This window comes from Pithys albifrons, chromosome 3 (genome assembly GCF_047495875.1).
Source record: "Pithys albifrons albifrons isolate INPA30051 chromosome 3, PitAlb_v1, whole genome shotgun sequence".
Taxonomy (NCBI): Eukaryota; Metazoa; Chordata; class Aves; order Passeriformes; family Thamnophilidae; genus Pithys; species Pithys albifrons.
In genome coordinates this window covers 21,990,526-22,005,086 of record NC_092460.1, presented here as the reverse complement: position 1 = coordinate 22,005,086, position 14,561 = coordinate 21,990,526, and the positions used below count along the sequence as shown (strand labels likewise).

At 43.1% G+C, this 14,561-nt stretch overlaps 1 protein-coding gene across 2 annotated transcripts in view; it reads right to left on the bottom strand.

The window, feature by feature from the left end:
* Nucleotides 1-5,754: 5,754 nt before the first annotated feature.
* PPARG (peroxisome proliferator activated receptor gamma) overlaps nt 5,755-14,561 on the bottom strand; it is a 57,136-nt gene continuing 48,329 nt past the window's right edge. For both annotated transcript variants that reach the window (XM_071550950.1, XM_071550949.1), the window contains one exon: nt 5,755-8,847. In XM_071550950.1, the coding sequence (XP_071407051.1) occupies nt 8,600-8,847 (248 nt within the window). In that variant the 3' untranslated portion in view covers nt 5,755-8,599. The remainder of the gene's footprint in view (nt 8,848-14,561) is intronic.

Below are 14,561 nucleotides of genomic sequence, written 5' to 3'. Positions count from 1 at the left end.
TTCCAGGCTGAGTGTTAGTTAACATGCACAGATTATTGTGGACAAAATGGGAGTGTGGTGAGGAGCAAAGAAGGATGAAAAATCACATGTAAACTTGGTAAGAGGGGCTTTACAGCCACTGTTTCCTTCCTCCCAATACAGGGGGCTTGGAAGTGGGTGTTCCCTGAGGTCCCTTCCAACCCAACCCATTCTATGATAATATATGTATTAAGTTGTATAATTTCCAGTAATGACAGTTTATATTGGTACCACAAGGTAGAAATACTTCTCTTGTACCTGGCAGGTAAACACCTCCACAAAGAGCAAATTAAAAGTTATGCCTTTGGGGAACCAAAAATAGCTTACATCAGAAAATACTCTCTTTGTGAGCACAGAATTTTTATTGTTGGGTGCCAAAAGAACCCTCTTCAGAACTCAGACTATCCAAATAACTCCTACATGCCACCTTTACAACTTTGGAGTGTTTGCAAAATACATTTTTCAGGATGACTTCATCCACTGTGATTTCATTTTGGTCTGATGCCATTGCCTCTGAGGACGTTCCACCAGATTTGAATCCTCCTTTCCAGCAGAGTCTGCACCTTTGCATCACAGAGGTAAGTGCAGCGATCACTTCTGGGAGAGTCCCCCAGAAAGCAAGGGAAAGACTCCCAGTCAGTTTTCCATTATCTGCACACATTTCAGTCTTTATCAGTAACAGCTGCAAAACTAAAATATATCTTAACTTACTAATAATTTGTTTTATTTTTAGTAATTAGAACAAACTTGTTTGTGACAGTCATTTATTTTGTCTTTTTCCACTGGGCTGCAAGTGAAGGTTTAATAACGAGACTCAGGGAATTTAATTCCATAAATTGACCTTCTGGAAGTCCAATCTTCCTCAAATCTGGCTTTACTACCCTTTTTACAAATGTTTACACTTCATTGTAAAGGTGCACAGACTACAAACACCAAATATTTGTGCTTGAACTGGGTATGGAGACTGCAGAAGCAGCAGAACCTGCACAGCCCTGTATCTTGCCTGCTAGAGCACAGCTGGTGTTTGTTTGCCTAACAGACTAGAATTAATCACATTAATTCACATTAAAATGCGAAAACTAAAGAGAAAGGAAGTATAAAAGATGTGTGGAAATGTTCAGCTAAACAGCTACGAGATCTTTTGATTGAAGTTCAGTTAGGAGACATCAAGGACAATATGATCTGGATCCCAACACACGGCAATGCAACTATTGCTTGCACATTAGGAGGGATTATTGGATTTGGCACAACCTAACCCACTTCTGATTGTATGGCTCCAATCATTCCTTTCGATTTTTTCTGGTTTGAGGCAGAACTGTGACAGAATTTTGTGGCACTCCTTTCTGAAGGGACCTCCCAGTACCAATGGGCCACAGTTGGGGTTTCAGATTTGCAGGGCCCTGAGTATCTGTGTGTCTGCACAGAGGTTTGGGGTTCCACTTGCAGGTTAGAGCCAATGGACTTGGGTCTGTGTCAGGCAGAGAAGGATAAGAAAACCCAGAGACCAAAGCTCAGGAACAGCAGATGTGGAGAGATTTCACTGAAGAGTTCCTGATACAATCCTGTTACCAAATCCTTTTTGTTGGTGTGGAACCCAAACCTTGCCCTTGCTGCAGGAGCCACCTCCTGTGCTCTGCTGGGATTTTTCCTTTAACACAACAGGAGGAAGGGAGATCCCTCTGCCAGCCAACAGATGTCTACCAAGAGGATTTTTTGAACTGATCCATTGCAAAATGCCTCTTTGCAACCCTTTGGAAAATCAATGCCCTCTGCCCTCCCTCCCACCCCACCCTGGCTGCCAGAACTTACATACAACATTATTACTGCAATATTTTGTAGGCACTGGGAAAAAAATCCATTTGGTCTTACAGAATGATGTGAAATGAATCTCTGGCCCCAAAAGCAAAAAAGTCTATTAAAAGTAGCTCTTTTTCCTCCCTCCTCCCTCTCCCAGGCCCCTTTTGCTCCCCTCCCCCAACCATAAAGGATGTTTTGGAACAGCCTTTTCAGGAAACATTTCCACAGCAAAATGCAGCATCATTTATAATATTTAAAGCTGCATTTTTGTTGAGATGGCTTGGCAGGCTCTGCTTGCAGATCTGGCAGGATATGGCCAGCTGAGAGTTCACACTAACAAACTGAGGATATGCTGACACAACAGAATGCTTTAATCATCCTTGCAGCAGCAGGACAAGCTCTGCTCCTGCACTGCCAGCTCTTCCCAGGGTGAGAACCAATGGAGCTCGTGTTCCTCCTTCCCTCCCCTGCCTCTGGAGAGAACAGTTCTCCCTTGCTGTCTCCACTGAACTAAAAAAACCTCGTTGGGTAACAGCATATAACATAATGTGCAATGGATATTCCTCTTGGCCAATGCTGTTATGAAAATGCTACCCATTTCCAACACAATAAAGAGGCTTCATAATTAAAGAGAAAGTCCTTGAACAATACATGTCTCAATAGAAGGGCTATTTTCACTTGCAGCTGAAGCTTTTTCTTGGCTTCACCCTTTCTAAGGCAGGACTGAAAGCTACATTCATTTAGCAGAATCCTAACTAGAAACTTGTCCCATTTGAGAGCTGAGAACTGATCTTAGCCATTTGCATAAATCTATTGGAGTAAATTAATTTCACATTTAAAAGGAACCCTGAGGAATTTAACCCTGAAAATCTAAGAGTTACTGTCTTGAGTAATTCTTGCCCAGAGTAAGACTTGCCTACAGAATTCCTGCTGTGTGATCTGGCCAAGCCAGACAATGTTCCTGCAATCCTTCAGCCCAGGATTGGATACATCAGGCAATGAAGTCCTGTGATGTGAAAGAGCCTGAGAATTGGACCAACCCTTCCTATGTTGGGACATGGCAACGTACAGGTAGTGCTGGCTTTGGTACACTAGAACTTCTTGCAAACACAAGTCCATAAGGCATTTGCCTCTTGCAAAGAATAAAGGTAAAAACCTGTAGGATTCTGGCTGGGGATCCTGAATAGGACAGCAAAGAATTCAGTCACTGCTCCTGCCTTTGCCTGGCCTTGGTGTGTAGGACCCTTGGAACAGTGCTGGTGTCTGTAAGGCCAAGCTCAGCAGGACTCTCTGACCTGGGTTAGGAACTTTAGGTGCTGTGCTGGTTTAAAGGTAAACCAGCAGGAGAAATGAACCCAACACAAAAGAGATTATAAGTCTGAGTTATAATTTAATAACAAGATTACAAGAAATGCAATGGCACAAAGAGAAATTGGATTTAACTCACAAACCCAGCAGTGTAACCCAGTCCCCTGGGGCACAAACACAGTGGGGTTTGGTGGCCCCTGTGCTGAACCCCATGTGGTTCCTCCGAGTCCAAAGGAACGGGAGGTGAAAAACCTGTTGGTGCAGATGATGGCACAGTCTGGTGGAGAGTGGTGGGCTCCTCCTGTCCAGGGTCTGCTCCTCCTCTGGATCCAATGAGTGGTTCCCCAGTCCCCAAACCCCAAGATTCTCTCCCCTCAGGTGCAGGTGGGAGCCCCCAGTGCCTCCCCCAGGGCAGGGAGTTCCACACTGGGGGATCTGACTCTGGGATAAAGTCAGGGGGGATTTTGGAATGGTTGCTGGCCCATGAGCAGAGCTGAGCCCTCAGGTGGGTGTGGAGGTGCCAAGGACTCCCTGCAGGGGAGTTCTCCCAGCTCCTCTGCCAGGCTTCTTTCCCAGCCAGCTCCCAGCCTGAGGGCTCAGGTGTGCCCTGGGCAGCTGCTGCCAATGGTCCATTGGTACCAGTTGCTGGGCAATGTGACAGAGGGTTTAGAATGCCCAGCTTTGGTCACACCCACACAGGGATAAACTGGTCCCACCTGCTGAACCAGGACAGGTGCCCTGCAGACAAATGCAACTGAATTGATATTCCTGAAAGCAGGGCTGAGGCAAGAGGCTGAGGAGACAGAAGGCCAGAGGCAATGCAGGTTGCCCAGAAGGAAAAAAATACTTGTATCTAAGTAGTCTCTTTTTACTGGAAAATGAGAGGTGTATATTTCCAGGCAACTCTCATAATGTATGATGAGAAGGTGACCAACAGCAGATAGTTTTTAGTGTCTGGAGTTCTTCCATCCAGAGCTTGCTGGAAATGGTTTCTGGTGGGGAGTGATAACTGAATGTTCTGTATGTCCTTGCTTATGTGCACACACACATATGACACAACTCTATGTTGCATCTAGAGTTCTGGAATCATTCCATTCTTTCTTCTGTTGTTGTGTCCCTCAGCAACCCCTGATGCTTTCCTTCCCAGGGAAGCTGTGCTGCCTCACCACTCATGTTGCATACCCCTATCCTTCATATCAAAATGGAAAATCAGAAATTCAGAAGTTGTTTTTCCTACAATCATTTGCAGGACTAGCTAGTGCTGATAAAAGTGTATTGCTTACATTCCCATACTGGAGACAGCCCGGGCAGCTGATTTTTCACCACTGCAGGCAAGGCAGTTGGAATGGCATTTATGATGAGGCTCATGAAAACCTGAAACATTTGACAAGTGTTTGACTGAGCTGCTGATTCAGGAGGCTTAGGGGGTTTCCCCCTCATTTTTGTTTTCCTCCAGTTATTAATCTCTAGCTGCAGCTTGGTATTGATTGTGTTTACAAAGGTGGTGGTATGTCTGTTTAAGGGAGAGACATCCCCTCATTTAAGAGGAAAAAAAGTCCCATTAAAACACTCTCAGCTTCAGGAGAGAGTTTAGAATTGCAAATCAAATATGAACTGATCCCCCAGGGCTTAACTGTACCCACAGAGACTGAAACCCAGAGTGTGTGTGCTGAGGTGAGGGCAGGGCAGGGCAGGCTGTGGCACCTCTGGGGTCTGTGGCACAAGTTGGGACAGCAGCCACCAGGAATTGCACTTTCCAGCCCTGCTCAGGACTCTGTGTGTCAGGAGAAGGTGATGTTGAGATCACATAGCCCAGGAATTGAACTTTCCAGTCCTGCTCAGGACTGTGTGTGTCAGAAGGTGATGTTGAGATCACGCAGCCCAGGAATTGCACTTTCCAGCCCTGCTAAGGACTGTGCCAGGAGAAGGTGATGTTGGGGACACACAACCCAACCACCCTTCCACCCCTGCTGGAAGGTGAACTACCTGCAGCAGGGGGATAAAGTTTTCATTGCAATTGTGAGATTAAAATGGTCTCAGCTGTTTGGGCTCTAACGGGTGATGTTGGGAGGGTTTTTATCTCCGAATTTTCGGTCTCAGCCACTCAGAGCAGTATTTCCTGTAGAACTGGTCAGCAATGAACTTAGTCTGAAGAAGACCATTTTCCCTGTTAAATAGGGACTAATTTGAGCTTCTCCAAGAAATGTCTGATGACTGTTGAAGCTCCTCATGGGGAGGGAAATGGGCAGTACCTGCTGGACGTGTGCAGGGACATTCAACGACTTCCTCTGGACACCGTTCACCTCCAGCATTTTTCTACTGGAAAAGCAGCTCCATGTAAAGCACAAGACAGAATAACAGCTCAGGAGCTTAAAAACCTCTGGGAATGCTCCAGGATCCCACTGAATTCAGCATCCCTGGAGAGTTTGTGATGTAGGGAAGAGATGACCAAAACAGAGCAGAAGCAAACTGAAGTTCTTCAAAGGCGTTTCCCAGCTCACTGCTTCTGGTTTGAGTTGTTCAATGTTTTCAGTAGCACTGAAGATCAAAAACCAAACCGTGCATTTATGGCATAGCCCATTCTAACCAAAACTCCAGAGAGTCTGAAAGTATTACAACCTACTTATGAACTCCCATTAGCAAGTTTTTGTTTTTAATAAATAAAGCCCCATAGAAACAGAAAGTATTTACAATTAGATCAAAATTCTGAATAGAATTCACAAGAGAAAATGGTATTTTTTGAGAAAATGTTTTCATATCCTCATAACAGTCATTTGTTCTAAATTAGTACATAGCAATTGTCCATTAAATGAACATTTTCCCCTTAAGACCTATTCTTGTAGAAAAGTATTTTAGGCAAAACTTCTTAACCATGATGCAACCATTTAGAATCAGAACATTTTGGTGATTAGTAACTCACAGAAAAAATTAACACTTTCCATGGCTTGAGGAAAACATGATGAATAACTATCAACATGTTAGAGAAGACAGGATATAGGGAGAACAATATATTTTATTAGAGCAGCTTATACAGTGGAAAGAAAAGTGTAGGCTTTGGGGCACTCAGTCCCTTCATCCTCATAAGGGAGAACACCTGCTCCTGCAAAACTGTCTTCTCTTCCATCCTCACACTCTGTGACTGTGATTACACACCTCTCCCAATATATGTTGGACTGAATGGCTTAGACACTGTCCCTGCTGAACAGCCAGTTCCAAAAATATTACCCTTTGCAACAGTTGGATGAAGCTCTTTGGGTGAATGTGCTTCTGGGTCACACAGATTGTCTCCTGTAACAAAGCACTGAACTCAGCTCCATTGTCAGAGCATCTTTTCCACTGTCCTTTTCCAATAATTCTAATATTACTTAAGTAAGACCATGCACTAGAATTCTTTTTTTCCTTGTTTTTGAAGCTGCTTCTGAACTTTCATTTCCAGTGAAGCCACTGGGAAATTGGATTGTAGGAGAAATGCAGGCTCAGATGAACAGTTGTTGCTGTGTTGCTGTGACAGGAATCCAGGGCTGGAGCTGTGGTCCCTCTCAGTGCCAGTTGCTCTCTGTGGAAGGGGGTGACCTCTGCAATTTAAGAGAGGTTCTCCCTCTAACTGAGAGATGGCAAATTGTCAAATTTCCCGCGGAAAACAACACAAGAAGAGAGAGAATATTTTCTGTTCAGTTGTAACAGCCATAAATTAGGTGCCTGGAATCCCTGTCAGAACACGATGCCCAGCTGGCACAGGGCACAACTTGGCTGCCCTGAGAGCTGTGCAGAACACCTGCAATCCTGAGCTCTCACATGCAACACTCCACTGGCTCCAGGCAACCACTTCTGAGCCACCCGAGGTGACCTCACTGCAAGCTCAGTGAGAACAAAGCTGCTCAGTCTGGCCCTGCAGTGCCGTCATGTCAGGACGATTCCACCCCTGGGCTTTACACCTCGAGGCTGAGGGATGCAGGTCTGCCAACCTCCTGGTGGGCAGAGCACCTGGTACTGACCACAGCCCCGGGGGTCACCCAGAATAAGGGGCAGGAAGCTTTTCCAGGTGTAGAAGGCATGAGCTGAAGGGTTTATTTTAATATTTACCTCTCTCAGCTTCTTTAGTGTGTAATTTGCATTGAGTGAGATTTTGCAGGTCTGCACTGGGAGTACAGGAATTTATGATCCCTGAAGATGCTGCTCACAGAGAGCCCAACATTGCACCTTCATCCACTGAGGCACCAGCACTCACTGAGCTTAAGGCACACTTTTTGCTACATGAAATATGGACATGGGGAGGAAACCAAGGCTATTAAACTGAAGGCTGCTCCTCACTTTGAAAGGTAAGTTACAGTTTGTGGCTTTTCCCCCCAAAATTCCCTGTTCTGCTCCACCACTGCAGATCACACCCACTTGACTTTGGGGGTCACATTCCCAAACTACAAAATATGAGCAGGCAAAATGGAAATCTAAGGGAATCTCACATCAGTACCAAAAATACCCAAAAGAGAGAGTGTAAGTACATTTACCTACTCTTAAATTTATTCCCTCTCCTGTGCTTTTCTTCCACTGGAGTTCTTAGGTGACATTACAGGGCAACATATCTAAGCAAACTCCCAGCCTGCACAGCAGTGAACATCTCCCAGCATTCTTGTTGCCAGTGATAAACAATGACAGCTCAAGTCAAACTGATGTTGCAGGGTTTCTATTACAGATTTATCTTCTCAAGAATTAAATCAAACCTTGCTTTTGTTCAGGAGGAGTCACGTTATCCCAATTTTCCATTATCTTTTAGACTGAGTATGCTGTTCAGGGATAGTTCATTAAATAATTTGAGAAGGTCTCAGGCCAGGAGGTTTGTACCAACCTATTCCACTTGGCAGTGCATATTCCTTGATTAATTCTTGAAATGGCATCTAGTTTTTGGGTTTGCCCACAATGATGGCTCCAATTCTCACTTACACCAAGGTCTCTTTACAGAGCTCTGTCAGTGGCAAATCATAGTATGGAAGGCACAAATGTCAGACCTGACACTTCTAACTTGGGCCTTTTAAACTCTCACAGGAAGTTACACTAATCCATGACCCAATTTTATTTTGCTGCTGCCTTGGGAGCACAAAATCCAATGTAATACTTGAAACATTTCCCTAGAAATGTTCAAGGAGAAAGATTTTTATTCAGTTGAAAATTTAACTGCATGCTTAACCAACTGGAGTGAAGCATCATCACACTGGAAAGCAATTTTAAGAAATAAGATAGTTAAAAAACTAATTCTGAAAATACTGCCAACAATTTCACGATATAGATATTTTTAATATTAAAAGTAAATTGTAAATGTGTCTTTATAAACAATATGCATAAAATAGATCTACTATAGTAAGCTCTCTCTTTTTAAATGCTGTTTCACAGTAATTTCTTAGGTATGCAAAGTTTTCCCTCGAAGAAATAGTGCAATCTGAAGAATAAACATTATGTCAGCGGATCAGGACTGCTCTGGTCATTAATACAAGTCTTTGTAGATCTCCTGGAGCAGTGGGTGGAGGCTCATGTCTGTCTCAGTTTTCTTGATGACCTGCAGGAGCTGCACGTGCTCTGTCACAATCTGCCTGAGGTCCGTCATTTTCTGCAGCAGCTTTGCAAAGAGCTGGGACGACTCGGGGTGGTTGAGCTTCAGCTGCAGCTCCAGGGCCTGCAGGAGGTTGTCCTGGATGTCCTCAATGGGCTTCACATTCAGCAGCCCTGGGCGATCTGGGGAGAAATCAGAGCTGTGAGTTCAGGAGGAATGGGCAGCACCAACCTCGTGTGTTCATTTCTTAGACATTACACAGCACATTGGGCCTGGACAGGTGGTGCTCCCTGAGACTGTCTGACAACCAGGCAATGGGGTCACTTGGCAGATTTTACTGCAATTGGCTCCAAGAAGTTCTAGAACTAGTCTCAGAAATGGTTCAAGCATTTGTGTGGTGCAGATACAGAGACAGGTTTATTCTGTCCCACAGTGCCTTTCCCACAGAGCACAGGGAGGGTGAGACACACCTGGGGATCCACAGATCAGGATTGGAAAATCAGTGTACACTGACAAGACTTGCATGGAGCTGCTTCATATCAGGATTGGAAAATCAGTGTACACTGACAGACTTGCATGGAGTTGCTTCCATTAAAAATGGTTCCTGCTATGGAGGATGCAAACCTATCAAAATTTAAAAAAGGCATACATTCAGCTAACGTGGGAGACTGAAAAACCACAGGCTCAGCTCTTCTCCACCCCGAGCTGCAGCTGCTATTGGGAAGTTTCCTGATGGCTTTGGGATCAGCTCCTCACTGAGGCACAGCCACTTCTGGCACTGCAGACTGAGAGATGTGGCTGGTGCAGAAAAACCTCTACTGGGCTCCTGCCAGCACAGTTCTCTCCATCCGGAGGAGCCTGGGTGGATGTTTCCAGCCACAGTCCCTGGCACTGCCACAGCTCCAGAGCCCAGGACCAGCCGTGGCACAGCTTCTCCTTCAGCAAGAAGCAAAGTCTTTCCTTTTAACTGCTATTATCATCACCACCATAATTAGGTGTTTTGTTATTTGTCTGTGCCCAAATACATCCTTAAGTGGCTGCAATTGCTGTTGAACAGAATTTGTAACATTTGTTTTCTAACTTGAGCTAATAAATTATTTGATTCTACAGCAATGAGAGGTAATGAAATGTTCAATGTCTAAGCAATGAAAGTTGTTCACATTGTTAAATCCTCACATATGACAATGACCACCACGAATTTGTTCCTGCTAAACTACTTTGTACTGGGTAACACATTCTGATTACCAGAATGCTCCATGAAAAAGGAGTCAATAATTTAAATAACATTTACTGTGTAGCTATGAAACTAATTTTATAGGCTGATGAATAAAAAGCAGTGTCTGTATCTTGCCTTAAATTACTTCCCTAAGGTAAGAGTTTCATTTCAAAAAGGACAAGAGGTTGATCTCTATTAAACACTTAAAGAACAGGGGGTTATTTCCTGTGATCTGAGTAACCTTTCTGTGCATACAGTTCTACTAACTCAGCATGACTTGTGCTGTACACCAGAAAAAAGGCTGAGGGAAAACAAAGCTCTTTTAAATACATTGGGGCTTTACTTCGTGGCAAAAAACCTGCAGTGTAAACTAAAAGACAAAGTTGGCAGGAAAACAAATGAGGATACACAAGCCATGGAAAGGAAGGTCACTGATTGGGAAAGGACCCTCAGTCCTCCAAGAGGTGAGGTCTGGGAATGGTTTTCAGGAACAAGAATAATGGCAATTTGGAATATGGATCTCGATATTTGTTAGCCCATGTGCTTGTCTTGCAGACATCACTTATGTACCCCACTCCACTGATAACACCACACAATATGGTACAGACAGTGTTCAGGTAAACATCTGCAAGAGAAAATGGTCTCCAAACAAACAGCTCCTTTTTATTCACTTTCTCTGCCAATATTTTCAACCAATTTTTTTTTAGATAGAGAATTTTTGATCAATGTTAGATATTTATTTTGGATGACCTGAATGCACTGCACATGCTGCAGGATCTGGTGACCTTCTTTATGTCTCTCTGACACTCCCCAGATTTCAGTGCTTCAAATCTGCTGAGAATTTTGGGTTGTGATCACTTTAAATTTGCCCCATGTGCTGCAGCTGAACTCTGAACCAGCTGGGCATGACTCATGTGCAGGGATATAAAAATCCAAGAGCATCAAGACTGTGGCCTTGATTCCCTCTGAGATTCATCTCCATGTGCCCCTCCTTTTGGTGGGAATTCTGAGGGTGAGAGATTTTGGGAAGAGAATCCCAACTCAAACACTGCTCCCCAGGCACCTTCAGAGCCCAGGAGGCAACTCTGCTGAGTCTGGAACTCACCAGGGAACCCCCAGATCTGGGTGCCCAAGGTTAACTGGAATTCAGTGAGACTGCACTGGCTAAAATCCTCAAAATCCCTTGGAAAACTCAGTCTGATGGGTTTATAATGACCCAGTGGAGCAGGAGTCAGAAAAGATGACTCTGACAAAAGCCTACAAGATCATCAGATGTTATTTTTAAATAAGCCAATTCAAGAGGAAGGAAAATTCCCATTGAAGGCAAGAGGGATTTTTCATGAATGAGAACTTCAGGATATGGACAGTATTTTTTGGGTGTTGACAGCTTGCAATACTTTCTCAGTAAAAATTCCTTGCAGAGGAAAATGCTGTTTCTGTTCCAAGAAACTTATCTAAATCAGAAAAAAGGAAATAAGAGGCAAAAGCTTTAACATCCAGCTATTATGGTATATTTCAAGCTGTTAAGATGCATTTAGTTATGCACCAAAAGGTGTGTTTTGGGTAGAAAGGAGCTGCAGAAAGATGTGGTTTGTAGAAAAAAGAAATTATCAGCAGTAAACCTTGGGAAACTTTGAGAGAATGGGAAGAAACAGCAATGGGAGTGTGAAATTAGATGGGACACTGTGGTGGAGACCTTTGAAGAGGCAAAACAGCCCCCAAACTGCTGTTTGAAAGCTCACAGAGAAAACTGCAAAGGGAACTGATGAGGGAAAGCAAAGACAAAACCAGCGTGTCGTAGCAGGACTTTCCTGTGATACGGTGAAATTTAGTGACAGAGGGCCAAGAGTTGAAGTGATTAAGGTGAGACATAACTACAAGTGACTTGGACACCACTTTTAATCCTCTCTGATACACAAGATCATTGTTTGAAGTTTAGTGCTATTTTTATGAGCTATTTGTGAGCTGCCTTTTAACCAGACTGTGCCAATGGAGCACCATGTTTCCTTTTTTATGTTTCTTAATCCAGATTTTCTTCATGTTTTCATTCATTGCCACACAGCTGCTTCACTTGGTTTGAAAATCCTGCAGGAAGCTGTTCTAAGTCAGAAAATGTTCTCAGGGACTGGAAAAGGCTGATGGCCCCAGAGTTCTGAGTGTCAATAGTACCCCTTTGTGTAAATTTATTATCTTTTCTGTCTTGGGGGGAAAATACTTTGCTTGTTTATTTACTTGCAGATTTTGAGGCTTCTTTCATGTTTCCTAACAACAATGACAATATTTTTTTCATGTTTCTCACGTATGAAATTGCCATCTGCATGTCTTTACATTTTAGTATTTCTGAATAAGTGCATTTTTCGTTTAAATACACATTGTAAAATCCCAATATGGTAAAACATGCAAAGATATGGCTGAGTTACCAAGTGCCTGCTGCTTCTGCTGAGGCAGAGGTGAGTCAGCACTTTGAGGCAGAGGTGAGTCAGCACTTTGAGGCAGAGGTGAGTCAGCACTTTGAGGTTTCTCTTCTGAGACTGTCACATGCATTGTAGTCACCAGGATTTTGGGTCAATGCCTACAGTGATTCCTGCAGTTCTTTCTTGGGCTCACTACGGAGCATTTGTTTGTTCTAACACAGAGCAGGATTGGTGTAGCAGTCCAATAGGAACTATTTCTTGGTACTACTCAGTGATAAAGCTGCAAATTTTGCTGATCTCAGAATGCAGATAAATCCTTGAATACAGTATTTAAAGAAGCAGCAGGGAGTTGAGGCTTAAAATGTACTGTAAAGAACACATCCAGGAAAGAGAAAAGTAAACGCAGCAACATCTCTGAATTCAAGACTAGTTTTATTGCACCTGGGCCAGCAGGATCTGGGTCCTTAGAGGTGTATCCTGCTACAAACACTGCTGATTCCAAACACTGCAGGAGATAATACCCCTAAGTTCAATCCATGACATGCAAACAAGCTACAACATTCACTTTTGAGCTTTTTATGTATTTGACAATAACCTGCTTGAGTGAATTTGCTCTGTTTATAAATCTGGCTCATCCCAATAAGGTTTGGAGTATTTTCTTTCCTGCCCAAACAGAGACAACCAGCTTGTTCTCCTTAAACCTTCTTCTTATGACAGACTTAATTTTCAGCTCGGATATATGTAGTATTTTTAAAGATGCCTCCAGTTCTCTGCCATGCAGAGCACGGCACTCCCCACTGACTGAGAATGTGTCCCAGTGGCACAGAGGAATCCAGCAGGAGGAAGAGAAACTCCTACAACAAAGCTTTCCAAATCTCATTTAACCAAATGCACCTTGCAAAGTTACCACAACTAAAAGGATGCTGCAATAGGAGTTTGGTGTTGCTGTTATGGCAGGAAGCATTTCTGTTGTACAAAGCAGGTGATGTCCCTCTGCAGACACACAGTCCCTCTGCCTCACCAGCACTAAGTTCAGAACACACAGATCTGTTTGCCATTTATGCTGTTTTACAGCAACTCTTCAGCTTTGAAGTGATGAGTTCAGAGTCACATTTGGAGTCCCTGAGACAGAGGGAGGCTGCCCTGAGCGGCTCAGAGATGTGGGAGTACTTCCATCCTGTTGCTATTACAGTTCATTTGTCAGCCTCTTACTGTTGTTAAATGGGCTTTTTGCCTTTTTATGTAACATGCAAAAGCAGCTGTTTCAATATCAAAAGGATGAACTGTTTTATAGGATTTGTGGCAAATTCCAAACACTTCACAACAAAAAGCTTTCTACATGTAATGTTCCAGCTGGAATTATCTTTCTCTTTTTCTTTGTAGAGCTGCACAAGCAGAACTGGCATCATTTCACCACGTAATGACAGATTCACTCACAATTACAGCATCAGGCATCTCTTTTGGTTTCACAAACTTGTTTTCTTACAAAGGTATTTGTACACAGGATTTCTTGAAGGGATTTAAACTCTGCAGTATTTCTGCAGCCAGTGAAGTCCTCAAGGCAATGTGAACTGGTTCTGAAGTCCTGTTTTCAGTGAAATCAGTCTGGGGGTATATTCATCCAGTTCTGACAGAAATACAGTTCGGCAAGGACAGAGCTCTCACAGAAACAAGAGCATGTGAGACAGCTGAGCAACAGGACTTCAGTTCCATATCTCATGAGATATTACAGTCCCACGTTCAGATACAGATCATATCTGACTGTAAAGTCCATGAGAAAAGCCATTCTCTAACTGGCAACAAAGCTTAGTTGTTTGCAAAACATAAGCTCAGCTTTTACAAGTAGCTATCATGCTTTTTTTTTTGAGAAAGAACAGTTCTGAATAGTGAATTTTTTGTTATCAAGAAATTAAAGGTTTTTCCTGGAGAGGACTGATTTTATATAGTTATATGGATTTGTTTCAGAGACTTAAGAACAAGTGATTAAAATCAGTAGTTCTTTGCAGATCTCTGTTTACAAATCATTCTCAAAAAAAAAAAAGACTGTTGATAAATGTGGATCAACACAGTCAATTCCATTATGTGGATTCTCCTGCATTCCAAATTGTAAGATTAGTCACAGGGTACCCATGTCCTTTAATATAAACCAAACACTGCTAAAGAAATGGCTTTGCAGACTGCAAGTTCCTTTTTTCCAATTAGGAGTGAATTTTGGGAGGCTTTATTCTCATCTGTCAAATTTCAGAATCTTAAAAATTGCAAAAAG